This window comes from Mus musculus, chromosome 6, assembly GCF_000001635.26.
Source record: "Mus musculus strain C57BL/6J chromosome 6, GRCm38.p6 C57BL/6J".
In the NCBI taxonomy this organism is placed as follows: Eukaryota; Metazoa; Chordata; class Mammalia; order Rodentia; family Muridae; genus Mus; species Mus musculus.
The window spans coordinates 34,078,429-34,100,050 of NC_000072.6; the positions used below are offsets into that span (position 1 = coordinate 34,078,429).

The window sequence follows — 21,622 nt, forward strand, 5'->3', positions numbered from 1 at the left end:
GTTGGCTGTGAGCTACTGGATATGGCTGTTAGAAACCAAGCCTGGGTCTTCTCGAGAGAGCAGCAAATGACATGACCCACTGGTCTGTCTCTCCAGCCCTAAATGTTATTGTGGGTAGATTATTTTGGGTATATTATGAGCCTTCAGCAAGTGCTCATTAGTTATGACTGTGATGTAGAAACTTTACCTTGTGCAGATGGCTAACACAGGGCATCTCTGCTGGATCTCATTGCAGCACCCTGCCGAGTCTGGATGCCCCGTATCCCATGCTCATACTAACTGGGCCTGCAGCTTGCGGGAAACGAGAACTCGCCCACCGCCTCTGCAGACAGTTTAGTACTTACTTCAGATATGGGTAAGTTTGCCTGTTGGCATGTAAGTCTGGGAGAATAGTCCACCTTGTTGGGAACATCAAAGTTTCCTTCCACAAAGTTCTCAGATGTTGCAAAATCTCTCTGTTTTGAGCAAATTCTTACATAGATGTAGCAATTTATGTAAGTTATATTTAAAAACTAGGAGTGGTAAATAAAGTGAAAGTTAGGTAGATGACAAGTTCTCACAAGTCCCAACCACCGTGTACCCTTGAAGGTCATTTATTGCTACAGTTGGATTGGTATGATTTCGTGGTCTTGCGTGATACGGAATCTTCCTTCTCCTGCCGTCCTAACTGATGTAGTAAAGATGTTTACTGAAGTTTATTCCATTTACAGAAGAACTTAGCAATTAGCCAAATGAATCAAAAGATTTGTCTTCGATGAGATAAGTAGTAAATATGTCGATGACCAGCCAAACAAGTAAGCAAGCAGGGCACATCCATTCCTTTGCACACCTTTCCCACACCGGGTCTGTTAGCTTCTGTGCCACTTACTCTACTGTAATCTACCCTGGGTTTTATTTGAGTTCTTCAGATGCTTAATCTAGAGCAGTGCCAACTCAAATCATTCTCCGAGATCTGAAAGTACTGGTCTTCCTAATTGAGCATAATGGGGTTTGAAGGCGGTATCCCATGGACTTGCTGTTGTGCGCCACTCTTCTCTGGGGAAGAGGTGACCAATGTCCACTCCTTCCAGGTAGAGAATCTATGACAGACCAAAATGGTAATTCCACCAGAGACCAACTTATTGAACCAGTAAGTTTATTGGGGTTACTTATACAACTTAAAGGCAGTTGCCTCACCAAAACCCATCTCAGCAAGGAGATGATTCACAAAAGCTGGGACCCTCCCCGATCCGGGTTCCACGGTTCCACTTCCAGCCCCCTCAGCAGGCCCTCAGCATTTCTTACTGCATATATAATCTCAGGGAAATAGAGGCCTCAGGGAGCAGGGGTGGGTGGGGTGGTGGGGTGCTGATGGGAGCTCTGCTCATGAATCTTGTATCTGGAACTTTCTGGAACTTTCTTCCTGAGTTGGAAGGCACCTCCCCGTCAGGACTCCCTGAGTCTTAATGAGCTTCCCTCGGGAATGGAGTGTTTCAGTTAGGAGGGAATTGGCATACAGTACTTGCAAGGTCACAGTGTGGGTCACACTTCCGTGGTGGTCTGTCTTCCAGGGACAGCCTTCCCCCAGCTGGGCCTGGAACACAGACTGGCCACTCTGGAGTTCCTTGCCTCCTCCCCAGAGGTGCATAGCAGCAGAGAGGGGACAACTCAAGTGTTTCCTGTCTCTTCCTGTCCCTTCCCTCAGGTGGCCCATCAAGCTCAGGATTTCCTGTAGCAAATAGAGAAGATGGGGTGGGGGTCGGTGGGAGTGGGGGTCGGTGGGGAATGTGGGGGGTACAAAACAAAACAAAAGGAGACACCTGAAAAAAAAAACAGCCCACTAGACTTACAAGAGTTTTAGAAGTTTCTGGAAATCATATTTAGAGTTGAACTGTGATCTTCTGACCTGTTTCCTCTTTGGCCTTTATATGTGGCAAAGGATTTACCTTGAAATTAGTGGTGAATGCCAGTGAGTTGAAGATGTTACTATAAAGCTATGTAGGCTAGTAAGAAACGTGAGTCTCTAATGCCGTTACAGAAACAGCCCCTTCCTGAAGCTTCCTGAAGCTGTACATGTTCAAGCAGTGCAAATACCATCTTTAAAAGGCCCATTTACTGAGATACTTAAAATTACAACACACATTTGGACATTTCTAGACATAAATGCTATAGAATAGAAATACCACATCGTTACAAAAATAAGCTAAAAGTTAGCACTTGCCTTAAAAGCTTAGCTAGCGGCCATTATGTTCAGTGGGGACACCCAGCCTGCTTCCAAAGATAAGCTGAGCACCGTGATTGGAAGGTCAAACTAGAGGTCAAGGGTATACACTGACCATTGTGCCAGGGTATACATTTGGAACCTTTTAGCAAACCAAAGCCACCTAGGGAACCAGGGCTTTCTCTAGTCCCTGTCACGTCTGTGGCAGCATCTGGCAATAGTTGGTGGCCTGGTCCTTTTTATTTATTACTGCTCTTGCCAGAGCATGTTTGGTCTGATATGTTTTTGGAAATGTTTATTGATTTACCCTCAAGATTTCTAATCCAATCTGCTCTGATGTTCTTATCTGGCTCAATTACTCATTTCCACCCAATCCCACGTGTCCCTTATTCAAATGCTTACCCATCCTGACTCTATTGGTTTACTTAGTGTCTTTTTTCTTAGTGTCTAAGCCCAGGTAGGTGAGTGGCCACCTCAACCTTGTTTACCAGTGAGTTCTAACTGTCTAACATATGACCGGGTACTTAATATACATATAATAAATATTTATTAAGTGAATGACTAATTGAATAAATGGCTATGTATGCAAATTTAGCTGAAATGACAGCAACTGGAAGTATTGATGGCTTTCCCGATGGCTCTGTGGAGAAATGGACAGATGGATAGATTCATCTATACATTCATCCATCCATTCATCCACCCATTCATGCAGTAAATCTTTACTGAGTTGCTCCCATGATCTGGTCCCTGATGATACAGTGAGAAACCGACGCCTGAGGTCCTTTCCTTGTGCAGTGTATAACCTGGTAACGAGGTGCTGCCTTAACTCATGGACTGTGCGGCATCTGTGCATGTGTGAGGTGGCAAAGCTCTGAGAAAGAGCTTCATGGCTATTCTGCTGGAGCTGCCGCTGACTGAGTCGATGATAGGAATCACAGTACTACCGACTGCTCCAACACCCCCACCCCCCATCACTCACCTCGGAGAGTCAGAAGTTGGTCCACCCACTGGTCTCAGCATCTTCATGGAGGTAGAGAGCCAGGCTCGTCCCATGGCAGATCATTCTAAGAACACCACCAAGGTCTGGGTCAAAGTCCATGTCCTTGGGTCACAAAGAAGGGCACTAGGCAGCTAAGGATTTCATCCATTGAGAAAGCCAAGATAGGTCTGCCATTCTACAAAGCTACTTTATGATTAAAACTGAAGCTAAACCAAAGCACATCTTCAGAGACAAGCCATTGCTTTCACTTACAGTTTCTTTTTAATGTTTCTTATCCCACATAGATTGTAGATTTTTAATTAAATGAAAGCAGGCACAAATACAATCTTATTGCAACATTTCCCCGGCTATTTACTCGACTCTTCTTCTCTCTTATTTATTTTCTTTGCTTTGGTGGTTTTCTTCTTAAAATTACATGCACCATGATCAAGACAATCAGGAAAATTCTCACATGCCAACTTGCATGTACAGATACATGAAGAAAGAGCATGATTCTGTTGTATAACCAGCAGTGGAGGGCAGGGGTGCTCTTCCGTGGTATTAGGCTTTGGTTTTACTGTTTGTTCTTGGTTTAGAACTAGGCCAGATGCCATTTCTTACCAGTATTAGTTACTGGTGGCCTAGAGATATAAAGGTACTGCTATTACCATACAAACCATGACCTAGAAATGTGTTGGATGAAGAAGGCCCCACCAAGACCATCATCCAGGCTTAAGGCCAGTCACGTGATCTGAAGCATCCTGAAAGACAAATTGTTCTTCCCTGCATCTCTGTTTTATAATAATCTCTATCGTCCTTAGTTTTCTGTGATATTGACTATTAAATGTGCTTTTATTTTTAGCATTAAAGTAAAAAGACCACATGCTGTTTAGCTGCATAAGATAGTTTGAGGTCATTTTTCTCTGATGTGTCCCTTTCTACAAATGTAATAGCCTTGTAGCATGTCTGCTTGACTTATTCAGTAATATGTAACGACCATGGTCCAGGCACCGATGATAAAACTGAAACGAGGAAATATGGGCCCCATCCTTCTGGTTTCATAAAACAGTAAGTGTTGGATGGGATTTACGTAGGAAATACTGTCTAACAAGAGACTTGGCTGAGTTCTGTAAGAGCCCATGACAGCATAGTGGGCTGTAGGGCCTGATGGAAACACTCTCCTAGTTAGGCACGGATACACTTTGCTAAGAGAGAGGACACACCATAGAACAGTCTGAAGGCTAAGCTTGAAAGTGGGAAGGCATGCAGACAAAAGGCAAGGCTAGGCAGATGACCACAAGTGTCTCAGCAGGAGCAGGATGTTGCATATGCCAGCAAGATTTTGCTGAAAGGACCCTGATATAGCTGTCTCTTGTGAGGCTATGCCAGTGCCTGGCAAATACAGAAGTGAATGCTGACAGTCATCTATTGGATGGAACACAGGGCCCCCAGTGGAGGAGCTAGAGAAAGTACCCAAGGAGCTGAAGGGGTCTGCAACCCTATAGGTGGAACAACAATATGAACTAACCAGTACCCCCAGAGCTCGTGTCTCTAGTTGCATATGTAGCAGAGGATGGCCTAGTCAGCCATCAGTGGGAGGAGAGGTCCTTGGTCTTGCGAAGATTATATGTCCCAGTACAGGGGAATGCTAGGGCCAGGAAGTGGGAGTGGGTGGGTTGAGGATCAGGGTTGGGGGAGGGTATAGAGGACTTTCAGGATAGCATTTGAAATGTAAATGAAGAAAATATTTAATAAAAAAAGAAAAAAGAAAAAGAAAACTGGAGACAAGAGGACCAGTTTCGATAAAGTGGGCAGGTGATGCCAGCCCGAGCCAGGTAGGATATACTCACCAGAACATGAGCACAGTAGTGGCTTCATAGAATCCCTTGTGCTCATGATCCCTTCGCTGTGTCCACTGATCTCCTGATGTGTATTTGCACTGGGTGTGCAGACAACATCGTTAGCCTACTCAGAGGCATGGGAACGCCTGGGCTTTTGTGGCTACATGTTGTGAGAAATCACAATCTAGCATATTACCATGTACTGAATCATCACAGAATGGCATATCGCCATGTATTGAGTCATGTGCTCACAGCCAAGCTCCCTGAATTAGCATGGGGCTTGCTGTCCTGTCATGCTTTCCTGAGGCACTCAAGTCCAGAACCAAGGTTTTAAATCTGTGCTTTGAGTCTCACTGAGATGGTCTACTTCCCCAACCAGCGGCTCACTCTTTCTTCTTAGATAGCTTTTCTTCCTACCTAGCCTTACCCTAGCTACTTTAGAATGGCATTATTAGGGACAGCCATCCAAATGTCCTTCCTTCCCACAGTGTCCTTTCTATAGGCATGGCTTGTTAGCTGTTTCAATGACAGCCCTCTCTAAAATGCCAAAGTTCCCCTCCGTTCTTTATAACCGGAGATGCAGCCCCTCCTTAGTCTCCAGCCTAGTCCTTTGGTGGCAAAGTGCAACTACCAGGGAGTGTGGCTCCCATCTGAAGCCATGACTTAACCAGGATATCACTAGTAAACTAATTAGCAAATAATAAAGTCATAGAAATACGTGTTTGGAGGAGGGGGCAGATGCTGACAGGGTGGCCCAAAGAAATCCACTTAAGTTAAAGTTGGTGCTGCTTCTCCTAAGTGAGTGTGGTGAAACATTGTGATGTATTTCCTTTTCAAGGTGTTCATATTCAGGCAGCACACACACACACACACACACACACACACACACACACACACAGTGCAGGTGTCTGTATGTAAAAATCGGATGACAGATGGAAAAGCCCACAGGTCATCGCAGGTCTTTCTTAATAGAAGGTCCCTCAGCCTCTGGGAGTCTGTCATCCTGGTCTCCACATCACTGAAGCCATTCCTTTGTTTACCTGCCCACTTGCTTGAAATTGCTTCTTTGTGTAGTCTCTGTTTAGAAACCCTTCACAGTTCCCTGCCACTCAGTCCCTTTGTTGGGAAATGTAAATTCAACATAGCTTGTAAAGACTTTGCTGAGGGTGCACAGCCTGGGATGCCAGGCCACAGACTTATCCTCCCCGACTATCAGGGACAGCAATAAGAGAGAGGGGCCCAGGTCTCTGCCCAGGCACAGAGAAAAATGCCAGTGCATTCCAACAACAAAACAAATGTCACTGTGTTTTGAACGTGTTCTCTTTTGGCATCTACCGTGTGAACGTAACATTGAGGCCTGAAATTTTCCTGGTACGTTTAATTCTTGATCATAGTAGAAAGGGAGCAGCCATATGACTTTTAACCATCTCTGTTCTGACTTGTAACGTGGAGGCTTTTGAGGCTCAGCTCTGCACCTCCTAATTAATGTGTTGTCACAGAAGTTGACTGGAGCCATCCTGGTATGGCTGCTTAACTCTGCTCTGTGGTCTCTTCTTTTTCTTTTGTAAATGAATCAGCGTGTCAAGCATCTACTGATTCTCCTCTCCTAGTTCAGAGCTGTTAGATAATCTAGACTTCAGTTTTACTCCCAGAACTTACTACTTGGAAGGCAGAAGGCTAGGAGATCTAGAGTCTTGGGGAGTTGGGAACTCTGTGTTCTGGTTCTCGGGCCATCACCAGCCTGCAGGGTGACCTTGGACAGGTCACCTTCGTAGTCACCTTTATAATGGTGAGCTTCGCAGCTGTGCACCTCACACCTTTCGTTTTCTCTTGATGTTACAGTAATTATAGTGAATGGCTACTATGTGCCAGGTGTTGGGAATGCAAGGACAAAATAGAGGGCAAAGGTCTTCCAGCTAGATATTGTGCTGGGACGACAGGAAAGGTTATCAAAGGAGGTTTCAGAGTAAGGGTGTGTGTGTGTGTGTGTATATCTGTCTGTCTGTCTGTCTCTGTGTGTGTCTGTGTGTGTGTGTGTCTGTCTGTCTCTGTGTGTGTGTCTGTCTGTGTGTGTGTCTGTCTGTCTGTCTCTGTGTGTGTGTGTGTGTGTGTGTCTGTGTGTGTCTGTTTCTGTGTGTCTGTGTATGTGTGTGTCTGTGTGTGTGTGTGTGTGTGTGTGTGTGTGTGTGTGCGCGCCTGCGCACGTGCACATGTGTGGTTACCAGTGCTGTCTCAAGACAGTAGATAGCTAAGGTCTCTGTAGTTAAGAGTTCATTCAGCACTAGAACTGTGCGTTCCCACAGAGGCGTGTGCATAATTCTAGTCTAAAATCACAATCCAGGAAGAATGAGGTGTCTCTGCCCTCAAGTGGAGGAAGAGATGGGCCCTGAACAAGCAGTTGGGAATGCAGATGGTGCAGGCTGCGGTTGTAGGAGCATAAAGACCTGCATACTGTACCAGAGGAGGTTAGGAGAAGCATTCGGAAGGTGACGCTTAAGCACAGTCCTGACAAAGAAGCGGCCATGTGTGTGGAGAGAGGGGAGAGGAGCCTACAGAAAATGCTCATAGATCAGAGAGAATGTGAAAGCAATCGATGCTATACTTCTTCAACTGTCATTATGTGGCGGCAAGGGGGGCGATTCAGAAAGCAATAAATAATGTAAGTAAAAATTGGATATCGATGAACCCAAATTTGTATAATCCTCATAGATTATAGTGATTAACTATAGTCTAACACTTCTAAGGCACACTGTTTTCACAATTGCATTACTTTATGATTTATGATCGGTGGGGTCGATTTCATTTGTAAAACATTCTTCACAATGAAAGCGGTTCCATTGTGACTTTCAAGTTCATGAAAATAGACTAAGCTCTCTGTTTCTGACTTTGGAGCCTGTCACATGAGCTCTCTGTTTCTATGACTTCAGGGCCTGTCACACCACGAGACCGCCTTACTTTGGTGAAGGAGATCGAGTTGATTATCATTTCATTTCCCAAGAAGTTTTTGACGAAATGCTGAACATGGTAAGGCAGGTCCCTGCTTTTCTGTCTTCGTTTTGTTGTTTGTCTTGGTTTTGGTTCGTTTTTATCAGGTAAGACATAGATGCTCTTTGCCAGGAGTCTAAGGAAACAGTGGTTTCTGAAATGGTAAAGATAAAGATGAAATGTCTTGCACTTGCTAAATCTGGATCTGTGTGAGATGTGCTCATTGCTGAAGGCGGTACACAGTCCTTTGGCTTCAAAAACATTTTCTTAAACACTTGTTTCTTCTCTGCCTTCACCTGGAAGGGACTCCTCACAGCTTGGATGTGTTTTTCCCAGTTGTGAGTACACGCTAATGCAGTACATACTCACTCCCAGCTTTGTTACCCAGAAAGAGCATCTCCAATCACCATATCTCTCGTGCTTTTCTTACACCACACCTCGTAGTTTTGCCTACACCACAGTCCTTCCTGTCATTGAATGCAGCACCGAGGACCAGTGAAGGACCAGTCCTTCCTTTGTGCCGTGAGCAGTCAGCATTCAGCCAGGAGTACTGTATCTCTTCTTTCTCTTTTCTCCTTCCCTTCTTTCTCTGTCTTCACCCCCAAACAATGGGCATGCCATAAACCTCCATTGTGCACAATCATGGCCATCTAAGCTTAGGCCGTGCAATTACATTAGCTTGGTTTTGCCCAGCTGACTACTGTGGTACGTGTTCTTAGGGCTCATCGTGTACTCACAGAGAAAGCACGTGAGCAAGTCCCATTCACCCATCAGCTTTCCCCATAACCTTGTCAAAAGAATGTCTTGGACATCATAAGCCTCTTCTCTTGGGGCTGTATTTTGACAGGTCTGCTTGAGGTATTAAGAGTCTTCTAGAAGTTTGTATTTCTATGAGCCTTTAAAGGAGATTTGAGGCATGTCTTCACTGTACTAAGAAGCATTTTTTTTTTTCTCAGAATCCTAGGATGAAATCTCCCTCGATCCCACCATGGGAGTTTAATTCTGCTGTGAGAGTGGGACACCCTCTCTGGGAGTTTGGTTTATTCTGTTCTCCACCCGTAGCACCTGTTCCCCTATGTCCATAGCTTATCAGGTCTATAATCAAGTTAGTCTGCTTCAGTCCCCAGTCTAGGACATCGATGCACTTCTAGGCTATATTTAGCTTTACGGTTTAATGCCCCACAGAAATCCCCGTGTATTTGAGAAGCACTCATTTTTCCTGTCTCTGCCAACACGTGTTACTCCAATGTAATTCCCATCAGAGTTTCACCTCTGATCTCCTTTTCTTTAGTGTGTGACACTGTTTCATGAAGAGAGCTAAACCAAGAGAGTCATAAATCCATGATACACTGTCAGCCCCCCAACCATGCCCACGCTGTCAGCCTTGTGCACATAGAACACCCCTCCACGCACCACCTGCCCACACAGCCTGACTCTCTCAACAGACACTGTGGCCTGTCCACCCCCAGATGCCTACTGTGAACGGCCTACCTAGCCACTGTGACAGAGAAAGCATATGGACCCCCACGCTCTCCCATGTTCATGTGTCTTTTCAACCAACACTTTCCTATAATCAGCAAATCATTCCTCATTCCTTAGCCCACAGCCCACAGCCCACAGTTCACAGCCCACAGAAGTACATCAGCCCTTTCTACATGCACTGCACTTAGTCAAGGCGCCCCCTCTCCGGTGGAAATGCAACACACTGGAGGCTTCTATTGTGTGACCATTGCTACTTACTAGGAAATCCACATGCACTGTGTGCCTGGCCAGAACTGGGGAATTGCATCATCTCAAGGCTTAACAAATCAGTTGAATGGGGTCTCTTTTATGTTATATGTACGATGCAAGGTCTCTTCCAACCATGCCTGTTTCCAGAAAATGTTTATGAGATACACAGGAGAAGTAAACAAACATCTATCTGAAAAATAATTCAGATATGTGTACATTTTGGAGACAGAGCACATGATAGAGTATTAGCTCTCCAGAGAAACAGACGCAGTAAATAGGGTGTGTGTGTATTTGTATAATCTCTCTTTTATACACACACACACACACACACACACACACACACACACACACACACACACATTTATATGCATATCTAGTCACACATGTGCGTGCACACACACACATACAAAGACACATACATATTTATACACATACGTATATGGAGAGAGAGATTGGCTTATTAGAGTATCACACAAGTGTGGAGATTGGCAAGCCAGAACCTTCCGTGTGGGTGGGCAAGCTGGAGACTTAGGAGATCCCGCAGTAAAGGTGAGGTCCAAGGCTCACCTTTCTGTTCAATACAAGTCTTAAAGGGATTGGATGCAGCCCACCCACACTCCAGACCAGTCTGCTTGTTCCAAGTTCACCAGTTTCAATGTTAACCTCACCCCCAGTCACTCTCCAGGTTGACCCATGAACGTAACCATCACACATGGTAAACACACCGAAGCATGAAAGGTGAGCCATAGCTACATTCATAGACGTCCATATTTAAATGCATACATGCATATGGAAAAGAATCAGAACTTTTTTTTTTCAAAGAACAAGGAAATTATGAGGTTGAAAGAATAAAAAATGAAGGACATGCATTGGTGGGTTTTTAACTTTGATTGTAATGATTTTCCTCCCCAACCCCAGCACGCATAGTCCCATGAAACCCACCCAACCTCAAAAGGCACTCTGTGTCTCCTGCCAAAACTGTCTCCTCTGGCAGATAGCCAGTCTGTCATCTATACATATCTGCAGAACATCTGGAGCCAGGAGGGTAGCAAGAGACTCTGGGGCTGCTGCTGCTGTTAATGACGGCAGCATTAGACTCCCAACTGCACGGTATTTTTAATGATGCTCCTGCCATCTGATGGGGTTGGGTGCACCCCTGAACATCATTTATTTTAAAGTCATGCATTTCAGAAGGCACATTTACCAAGGTCAATCAGGTTTTTTATTACTTCTATTGTTATCAGCTTCGAAGTTTAGGGTAGGCCTAATGGATTAATAAATATATCATCAAAGAAAAAGTTACAATTTGAAGGGTGTGTTTTTTTAACCTACATTTTCTTTTCTTTTTGTAAGGAATAAAGCTGACACAGGAAATGGGCCTCCAGGATATACAGAGAGGGTGGTATTTATATTTAAATGACTATAGCGCAGGCAACAATTTTGTTGACTAACATTTAAGGTACTTTCAATAAAAAGCCATCTTTACAAGGAAAACCAGACTGGGTCTATTTTTCTTTTTGTCTTTTTCTTTTTGCCAAGCTTTTAGGATATCTAAACAGCCTTCATGGTTACCCATTGCTCATGGCTTATCTTTAAATGCAAGGAATTTAGGATTGGGGTCCTTGTCTGCAGGCCTGGGATGCTGGCATAGCTACAAGGGAGAGGGCGAGCCATTAGTTTTACTCCCTCCATGAGGAAGGTTTGTGGTGGGAATTTGTCAGGAAATAGGTAAGCAAGCACCATGGTCTGATCTATCAGAAGCTTCCACCCATAACCCTCTCACACATCCTGTCAGTAGACTGTCTCAGTAAACCTTTTCTTAGATAGACTCCTGAAGAACCCCGCCAGAGCTTAGGTGTTCCACTGCCCCATGGCCCTGTTGCTCTTCTGCACTTCCTAACAACTTTTCAGTTCTATTGAATTACATGAGAGTAAGACATTAAGTCATTTAGTCACTACATTACAGCAACTGTTATGTGCAAACTTTTGTATTTTTTCTAATTCCAGGGGAAATTTATTTTAACATTTAATTATGGCAATCACAATTATGGATTAAATAGGGACACGATAGAAGGTATTGCAAGAGATGGATTAGCAAGCTGCATTCATATGGAATTAGAAGTAAGTATTTTTCATTCAACTGTGAGTGTGTGTGGTGTGTATGTGTGTATGTTGAATGTCTGAAGTTGGGGCTACACTATCGGGCTAACATACTGCTGGGCACAAGAGAAATGCTGTAGAAATGTCAAGTGGTAAGCTGATTGTCACTGTGGGGTAAGACCCGTGAAAGTAAGTGACAAGATTTAGATCACAGCCCCATTCAAGATGTATTGCCTCTTATTTCCTCAGTAAAGTACCCGTTTGTCTTCACAGTATGTCTCTGTTTATATGAAGGGGGTACAGGCATGGGTGGCTCCATGTGCCCTCAGGACTGTGTCAGCCTCAGTGGTCACCCTCTTCCTTCATTCTCCACGGAGCTGTGTAGGTGGTACTGTCGTTTGGCTCCGAGTGTTCACTAGATGCAACGCCTTTATACTTCTGGCAAGTTAGACTTGCAGATTTCCAGATTTTTGTCCCTCCCCTATCTACCCGCTACCCCCAACAACCTTCTCAAATTAGAACGTACAGACATTTTCCCAAAACTGCAAAATAGAGGAAATCCTTGAATTTCCCACCTACTGGCTTGAAGAACATTAACACAACTAAATTATCCAGGTCTTCAGTGATGATCAATGTTTTAAAATTGCTTTTGCTAAGCAATATAACTCTTATAATCAGACAAAATAAATTTTATCAAAACAAACATAAAAGAAAACTTGACAAGGCTGTTCTTTCCCGTTGACTAAATGCTTGCCTCATTCTCCTTTGTCATGCCACAGAGGAGGAGGAGATGGTGGTCCCATTTGGCTGACTGTCCCTGCTTCAGTGGAGCTGGGCACACTTCTTTCAGCTCTTTACCTTTCTGCATCATTATCCATTCTTATCTCTTTGCAGTTGGTTGGTTCTGCATCTTTAAGAGGAGTCTCCTTTACTCTCTTTAAATTATTATTATTATTATTATTATTATTATTTTAAAAGATGGGTTCAAAGAAAGTGTCTGCCTTGGACAGAGAAACAAAACCTCATGCGTGTTTGAGTGCAGCTGCACTCTATCTTCTTGTGTCCCCCTTTTTCCAGCTTCACAGTTTCTTGAATGATGGCTCCTGTTCCCCATTTTTGTTTTTGTTTTTGTTTTTTTTTGTTTTTTGTTTTTTTTCCTCCCTGAAAGCTCTCCTCCTCATTTCCTAGAGGTCAAGTCCATAAACTGTTTTATATCTCCCGCTCCTCTCCACCTGAGGTGTCTTTTTCCTGATTGCCCTTTGTCACCTGCTCTTCGAGACACTGTTTTAAAAGCAGCCTGTGTTTCTTCCCACCAAATCATTAAACCAAAGATTCTGAACTTGAGTTAGATGACGTTAGAAGTGATTTGAAAGGGCTTCACAGTCCACTGGGAACAGCTCTCCCCTGCCCCACCCCCACCCCCTGCCCTGCCCCTTGGGAAACTCATGCCCAAGAGAGATGTGAGAGAGTTTGAGGGATGTGTGCAGAGTCCTTAGGAACTACAGAGCTAAAGTCACAACCCAGACCTCCCAGGTTACAGACCACACCCCTTCACCCAGTGGTCACCTGCCTCAGCATGGTATGCTAACCTTGGTCTGTCCCCTTCTGAATGGAGGCTGTAACACGTGGAACCACAAGGTTGGGTTTTTTGTTGTTTGCTTATTTGTTGAGCAGTTAATTACAACCAGTCTTTAAATTTTGCATCTGTGAATGGAGGAAATGTTGGAGGCAGAAGTTCTGGCCCCTAGATGGTAGAGGCCAGTACTTTCCAAACAATAGAAAACCAAGGTAGCTTTGGTGGTTCCAGCAGCGGTGGTAGCTATGATGGTGGCTGGAGGATTTAATTACCCAGAGAAGTGACAGGTGACATAGATGCTTGAACTCAGCCAATCACAGTGGTAGCAGGGTCTAGCCTCCACAAAGAAGACATGCTTTAGACAACACTCACTCATATTTGGCAACCCCTTCCCCAACTCCCCTAAGTTCAAGGACTGTCTCTGTGACTGTAGTACTCTGACCGTGGTGCTAAATTTTATAAATCTCTACCTCTACCTATCTATTCTGTGGTACCAAGGTGATGAATGGAAGAAGAGCACCATGGGAGCCCTTTTTCCCTGGGAAGAGCTCTGTCTTCTAGTGCTTCAAGGATGCCCGTTGAAATATGGAATAAAATTACTGTTCAATAATAAAATGGCAATACTGCCCTATTTTATGCCCAGCAATTTTCTTTTTCTTTCTTTTTTTTTTTTAACAGCCATATTCATTAGAAGGATTCATTTGAGGACAACCAGGTGGAATTAATTGTAATAGTTCCTACGACAATTTAATATTCAATGAAGAGGGAAAAGTAATCCAGCCTTGGACTATTTATAGGGAGTGTGATACTGTTGTGGTGCCCCTGAGTTGTCACGTGTTCCCACAGTGATGTCCACAGTATAAGCTGTTTCTGACTTACCTTCTTTAACCACCTAGGGTGTAAGAAGTTTGAAATATTCTTATTTTGAGCCTCGATATATCTTGGTGGTGCCTATGGACAAGGAAAAATATGAGGGATACTTGCGGAGAAAGGGATTGTTCAGTCGCGCAGAAATCGAAATTGCCGTCTCCAGGGTGGACCTTTATGTTAAAGTTAATCAGAAATACCCAGGATATTTTGATGCAGTAATCAATGCAGGTCAGTAATGCCCAGAGTTTAATTATTTTTTATTTATGTTTTCATGTTTGAAGTATACAATCACTGCTATATTAGTCAGGGTTCTCTAGAGTCACAGAACTTATGGAAAGTCTCTATATATTAAGGGAATTTATTGTGATGACTTACAGTCTGCAGTCCAACTAACCCAACAATGGGCAGCTATGAATGGAAAGTCCAAGAATCTAATAGTTGCTCAGTCCCAAGAGGCTAGGTGTTTCCCCTGGTCTTCTGTATAAGCTGGAATCCTGAAGAGGTCGGTTCCAACAGATGTGCTGGCAAGTAAGCACAAGCAGGTGCAGAAGAGAGAGCCTTCCTCCTTCCATGGTCCTTATGTAGGCCACCAGTAGAAGGTGTAGCCCAGATTAAAGGTGTGCATCTCCACGCCTGGATTTGGAAATTGCTTTGTCCCAGGCTGGCCTTGAACTCAGATATCTGTTTACTTCAGTCTCTTGGGATTAAAGGTGTGTACTGCCTTGTCTGGGCCGAAGCTTTTCATGGCCACTATGCCTCAAGGTCTGGATCACAGATGTGCCCTCCATTTCTAGACTGTAGTCCATTCCACACGTACTCAGGTTGACAGCCAGGAATAGGCATCACAAATGAGTTTCCAGTTTAGGTCATGGAAAGAGAATTCTGAGGAAACAGAGACGTTTGTTGTAATTACAAGCTGCAAAAAGCTGCAGAAGTGGGTAAGCACCTGTGAGAGCCAGGCTCCCACTGTTCCCATCAGAAGTTAAGCTTCATCAGTCCGTAAGGTTGTGACTAATTCAGTTGTATAAAACGGGGACACGGATTTCTTCCCCTGGGGACATTGTGATAACAAAGATATCTCATTTGAAATACATATTTAAACTTTTAAAGGCACATGAAGCTCAGGTATTTTTATCATAACCTAACTTTACAAAGAATCATGACTACTGAAAATATTGGAAAATTTAAAATATCTGGGTAAAACACCTTAAAAAACTAACTTAGAATAAAGCATGTCTTTTTTTTTTAAACCCAGATATTTTCAAATTTTATCACCACAAAGAAATAATAAATGTTTGACGTGAAGGATGTGGTAGTTATCCAAATTTGATCATAAATACATTGTATTTATGTGTTGGAACCATAATGTGTTCAATAAATATGGAATAATTATGTCAATTTAAATTATATCAAATAAAAAATTAAAGATAAAAATGGCTACTAATTTGAAGCAGAAGCCAGAGAGAAAGATAGAGAAATTGTTGAAAAAATGGAACTTTCTATATGCTTTTAATTATAGTACTTCATATATCCATGAAAGAACGGTAGTACTCTGTATAGTAAGGAGCTACCTTGGAGCGGTAAGATGGCTCAGCAGGTAAAGATGCTTCTACTTCCAAACCTGATGACCTGGATTCAACCTGTCGGACTCATGTTGCATGGTGGAAGAAGAGAACTGACTGGCTTTTGTTTTGTTTTGTTTTTCTGATTTTTGAGATACAGTTTCTCTGGGTAGCCCTGGCTATCCTGGAACCCATTCTGTAGACCAGGCTGGCCTCAAACTCAGAGATCCAGCTGCCTCTACCCAGAGGCATCCACAAGCAGATCTCTGAGTTTTGGGCCAAACCTGGTCTGCATAGAGAGAGTTCAAGGCTAGCCAGGGTTACACTGTGACACTCTTTTTCAAAATAAATAAGTGAATTTTAAATGAATAAATTAAATAAACTCTTGATAGCCTTTCGGTGAGATGCTGGGTAGAAAGGGAGACATTATGTTGAGCCATATGATATTGCTAGTATCCCACTATTATGCAAATGACAATTTTATATGGTTCATTTAATCGTTTTCTCAAGCCTCTAAATTGTGTTAACGTATTGCTTATCTATTTTGGTTTTATACTGCTGCATACAAATGCTCACAGTTAATGCCTAACCCAGAGCCTGCTCAGCCTGTTAGGTCAGCATAACAGGACTCAGTTAAGTGCTAAGAATAAGGTGTTGGGTGAGCTGAGATCTCATCTGAAGGCTCTGGGGAAAAACTTAGCTCCCAATTACCTTCTCGTTGGCAGACTACAACTTGAGTCTTGAGTTCCTTGAGGTATGGGCCTGAGCTCCTACTTCTTGGCTGGCTGCCTCTAGAAGGCTGTGCATAGCTCCTCGAGGTTATTCTTTAGTCTTGTCTATATGGTGCTGGCCATCTTCTAGACAGCAGAGAGCAGGTTGAATGTCTGACTTTTATTCTGTCACCAACTAGACAAATCTGTCCTTCCCTGGCTATGATCTGAGTGAACCACCTGGGCAATCTCCCTTTACAGTCACTTGTGCTGTTGGTGACCTTAACTGTACCGTGCATCCCTTTTGCATATAATGTAAAATATTCGTGGGCATGACTTCTCTTCACCTCCATAGGTTCTGCCCACACTTGAGGGGGTAGGGGGTGTTATAGGAGAGAGAAATGTGAGAGTCATCTTAGAATTTTATCTAACACAACAGCTATAGGATGAAATGTAGTGATCCAGGCAGTTCACTCACCATTGAACACTGAGTGTTTGGACATGATTGTAGCACATTAAAATGTTTTGTTGTTTGTTGTAGATGACATGGACATTGCCTACCAAAAGCTCAGCGAGCTCATTAGAGAATACCTGGGGTTGACTGAGACAGCTGCTAAGACCTTGGCTCCAACTGCAGGTACTAACCTATCTCCTTTGTACCAAGTTGATTTTCCGTGGAAAATAAGGCAGCCTTGTTCTTCTTGGTTACTCATTAGTTGGGCTAATGCTGGCTCACAGTATTTAATTCCTACAATTTTTTCCCCTGGGATATATGAATCAGCCCCTCTGTGTCTGTTAATGATGCTTGATCGGGGTGGGGCAGGGGAGGGGCTAGCCCTGCCGCTCACTTGGCCTAGCTGCTTGGCTGTTTTGGGCTTCGGTTTCTTGTCCTGAAGAATAGATACCACACTTCCCTCCTGCCTCATGGGTCCTGAGCAGCAAATGTTGAGGGACGTGCAAGGGCATTGACTTGAAGTCTAAGAATTCAAAGCCTAGAAATTTCAAGACATGACTATTTTGAGATGTGTTTGAGCTGCTTGTCCCTCAAGTTTGCCTCACACCTACTTGGATGGCGACTTACTAAAAAAGTATCTGGAGAAATTAGAACCTTGTGCTAAAAGGTATGTAAAAGGTATGTGGCTGCTACAAAAATATAATGGTATATAAAGTCCTCAAAAAAATTGTCAACTTTTGTGTGATCCAGCTGTTTCACTTCTGGATAAATACCCTAAGCCACTGGAAGTGAGATCCCGAGGAAATAAGACACCCTGTTCATAGCAGTTCCATTCACATTAGCCAAAAGTTGAAGCCACCATGGTGGTCCAGTGATGGACGGATGGATAAAGAAGGTGTCTCGTATACTCTTTGATGTTATCTCATCTTAAGAGGGAAGGAAGTCTTGGCACACAGTGGGACATGAACCTTGAAGACAGTGTGGTGAGTAAAGCCAGCTGGTCAGAGCAGACTAGATCCTGTACAAGTACATCTCTATGAGGTATTTAGAGCAGTCAAGCGAACAGACAGGAAACAGGCGCCTAATGACAGGAGGCTGTGGGGAATGGAGCGCTACTGTTAACATTATTTGCAAAATGTTAACCTAAGATGGTTGCTGCTTTGTAGAAGCCTTGCAGCTTGGTGGTCCAAATAGCATTCTGCTTGCCTGATGGCTTTCGTACAGGCTGAGAAGGGAGGCCAGGCGATGACCTTGACAGAGTTCAAGCACTAAAGCCTACCGGGCCCTTTGCAGTTTTGTACTCTCTTCCCAAGTCAAGTATTCCTTATATTTTAGACAGAGGTCCGTGCAGTACCAGTTACTCACAGATACGAATGCCATTTCTGCCATGCAGGAACGTATCTCCTATGTTAAAGGAATGGAGGTTATGACATGCCAACTAGAAGATACTTGATGAAAGCTTGTGGTCTGCCCAAATAGGCTGGTGAGGCTGGACCTCCATGGAGCTCTCTCTTGAGGAAATATGGCTCCCTGTGCTTTAATTCTTTGCTATCCAAGCAACCTTGTAATCTTTAATTTGGTCCCCTGGGTGGAACTGGCCCCTGTGCGGGCTGTATCTTACGTGAGAACATGCTGCCCTGCTCCCTGAACCTGCCCCATCTCCCATTGTAAATTAATAAATTGGTGTGCTGGCTTTTACATCAGTCCCTTGTGGGTTTGGATAAACAGTGATTAGTCCCCTGGGTAACCGAGAGATGTGTGTTTCTGTGTGGTGCTGCTGAACTAAGGAGCGATGAGCAAGACTTGGCACAGTGGCCTGCAGGCTCCATCACTCTATTCTGTGCCTCTTCCTGTTCCTACAGTGATCAGGACCCCGACTATAGCGTGCAGTGACTACCTAGCAAATTAACAGGCAAAATAATGTGTGCACAGGAAAGTAGACTGCCACTTTAGAGTGTATAGTAAAATCTTACTTATTTGGAATAAGTAGGTTACGCCTATCTGATTTAATGAAAGGTATAAGTTATAGAATTTATAAAAGTGTCATAACTTCTCAGAAACATCTACTAATCGAAACCGTGGCATCTTGTTATTGACTAATGGAATTCTAGCTTGAAAGTAGACAGGATGGATTACAGTCAGTCATCAGATCTATATCATCAACAGAACCTTATTTTTCTAAAAGGTTTAATATTCTGAAAAAGACTGTTTTCTTAAGGCAAAACCTTATCTTGTGTTTACAGTTAATTTGCACAGGGAGGTTTTTTTTTTCAGTTGATAATTAAAGATAAACTTCCACTTCAGTGGCATTGTAGAGATCAGACAACATTCAAGTGAGTATATTTGAAATTCTAATGAATATAGTCCTTATTAATACGCTTTTAGGGTATCTCTGGTGGCCCCAGGAGTTAAGCCAGTGGCATCTGTGAATTCCAGGACTGTAAAATCCTTGCCAAGAGTGAGGGTCACCTGGTCGTAGGGTCAGTACAGGTGAATGGGGCCTGGTCTGTTTCATTGCTGCTTCTGTAGTCAAATTCCCTGACAAAAAGCAATTTGGAGAAAAAGGCTTTCAGGTGACAGCTCATCACTGTGCGAAAGTCAGGTCACATCACATTCGCAATCAAGAAAAATGAGTGCATGCATACTTGCTTGCTTGTGAATGCTTAGCTTGAATTCTCTGTTCTCATGTAGCTCAGAACCCCCTGCCTATGGAATGGGGTGGGCCACGCACGCACACTGAGCCGAGTTTTTCATATAATTAACATAAAGTTCCCCACTGACATGCCTTCAGGTCAAACCAATGTATATAATTTTTCACTGAGACCCTTGTCTTAGTTAAGGTTCTACTGCTATAAGCAGATACCATGACCAAGGCAACTCTTACAAGGACAACATTTACTTGGGGCTGGCTTACAGGTTCAGAGGCTCAGCCCATTATCATTAGCATGGCAGCATCCAGGCAGGAGGAGCTCAGAGTTCTACATCTTCATCTGAAGGCTGCTGGCAGATACTGGCTTCCAGGCAGCTAGGATGAGGGTCTTCAAGCTCACACCCACAGTGACACACCTACTCCAACAGGGCCATACCCTCTAATAGTGCCACTCCCTAGGCCAAGCATATACAAACCATCACAACTCTCTTCCCAGGAAAGTCTAGGCTTTGTGTCTAATTGGCAAAAGCAAAATCATAGGCCACAGACATATTTGCCTTCCCATGAAACTGTAGATTCCCTGAGAAGGAGCCAGCCCCAAGTAGGGATGCTACACATCCTGGGCCTAGCTGGAGCCTTGCCTCTTTCCCTCTGCTCAGAACTAAGCTATTCTGTTCCTAATTTCTGTGATTGAGATATGTGTGTGTGTGTGTGTGTGTGTGTGTGTGTGTATATATGAAGATATATGATATACCATAGAATATGATATATATATAAAATAATGTTAATATATTTTATATATAATATATAATCTAGAAATTAAACATCTTAGTATAGAGAATTTTAAAAAATAATTAAGATTTTAAGGGAAAGAAAGTAAAATACGTATTTACAATTTTATGAGAGGTTAGTCTGAAGGATTATATATCTGGATTGGGTATCTGAGGCCTCACTTTTCTGTCTTAAATTTAACTAGTAATCATTATTTCAAATAGAGATAAATTTGGAAAAATCATCTTTTTCTTAAAAAAGGAAGAAGAAGAAAACCGTATGTAACGTTGTAGCACATTATTGAAGTCTGGCTTGGAAAGCTGAGTCTTTTTACAGCTAGATCAAGAATATCCGTGAGCTGAGCCCCAGTACAAACAGAAATCTTATGTTCAGTAACATCATCTTTCCAAAAAGGATAATCCTGTGTCAATGCAGCCTAAAGACAGTTCTCAAATATTTGAAGCAATGATATACAGCTTTATCCCTAATAATCGTAAGCTGCCTGCTTGTCACTGGGGACACGATGATAATGTCCACGCAACAGTAAGGTTGAAACAGAATGAGAAAGGGAAGGCTAAGAGCTGTGTCCTGCGGTCAGCATCCACCAACCCAGCCCTGGAAACCTGAACCCTCGCCAAGATGGGCTAGGTGAATTATCACCAAATGCATGCATAAAGAGCTGTGGCTATACCGTGATGATAAGCTCCTTAGATGTGCCATTAATTTTAAGTGCATACCAATTAAGTATGGCACGGTCCTACTTTTCCCATAGTAATGTAGGAAATGCTTGTTTTTAAAGCATGCAGTTAACAATATAGCTTCTATGAAACAAGAATAAACTCAATTGATTAGCAACTTGTCTCTCCCTTCATAATGCTGCAACCCTTTAATACAGATCCTCGTGTTGTCATCCCAACCATAAAATTAGTTTCATCGATTCCCCATAACTGTAATTTTGCTACTGTTAGGATTCATAAATATCTGTCCTTTCTGATGGCCTTAGTTGTCTCTAGCACAAGGGTCATTTGACAGGGGTCGTGACCCACAGGTTGAGAACCACTGGTACAGCTCCTGTGTCTTAGTTAGTCGCTGCTTCCGGGGAGACTTTGAGGAAGTGGAACTAACGAGCAGCCTGCAGTCTTGCCATCAAGGTTATGGAATGAAATTATAGTTTTCCTAATTCTGATTAATGA

At 43.3% G+C, this 21,622-nt stretch overlaps 1 protein-coding gene across 4 annotated transcripts in view; it reads left to right on the plus strand.

Moving 5' to 3' along the window:
- The window catches only part of Lrguk (leucine-rich repeats and guanylate kinase domain containing), a 104,790-nt gene that overhangs the window by 49,184 nt on the left and 33,984 nt on the right, over window positions 1-21,622 (plus strand). For 3 of the 4 annotated variants that reach the window (XM_006506713.4, XM_006506714.4, NM_028886.1), the window contains exons 11-15: window positions 236-355; window positions 7,948-8,044; window positions 11,744-11,857; window positions 14,309-14,510; window positions 17,096-17,191. In XM_006506713.4, coding sequence (XP_006506776.1) covers window positions 236-355; window positions 7,948-8,044; window positions 11,744-11,857; window positions 14,309-14,510; window positions 17,096-17,191 — 629 coding nt within the window. Of the gene's footprint in view, window positions 1-235; window positions 356-7,947; window positions 8,045-11,743; window positions 11,858-14,308; window positions 14,511-16,512; window positions 16,599-17,095; window positions 17,192-21,622 lie in introns of those variants that run through there. The other variant, XM_011241496.3, reaches the window with a different exon arrangement.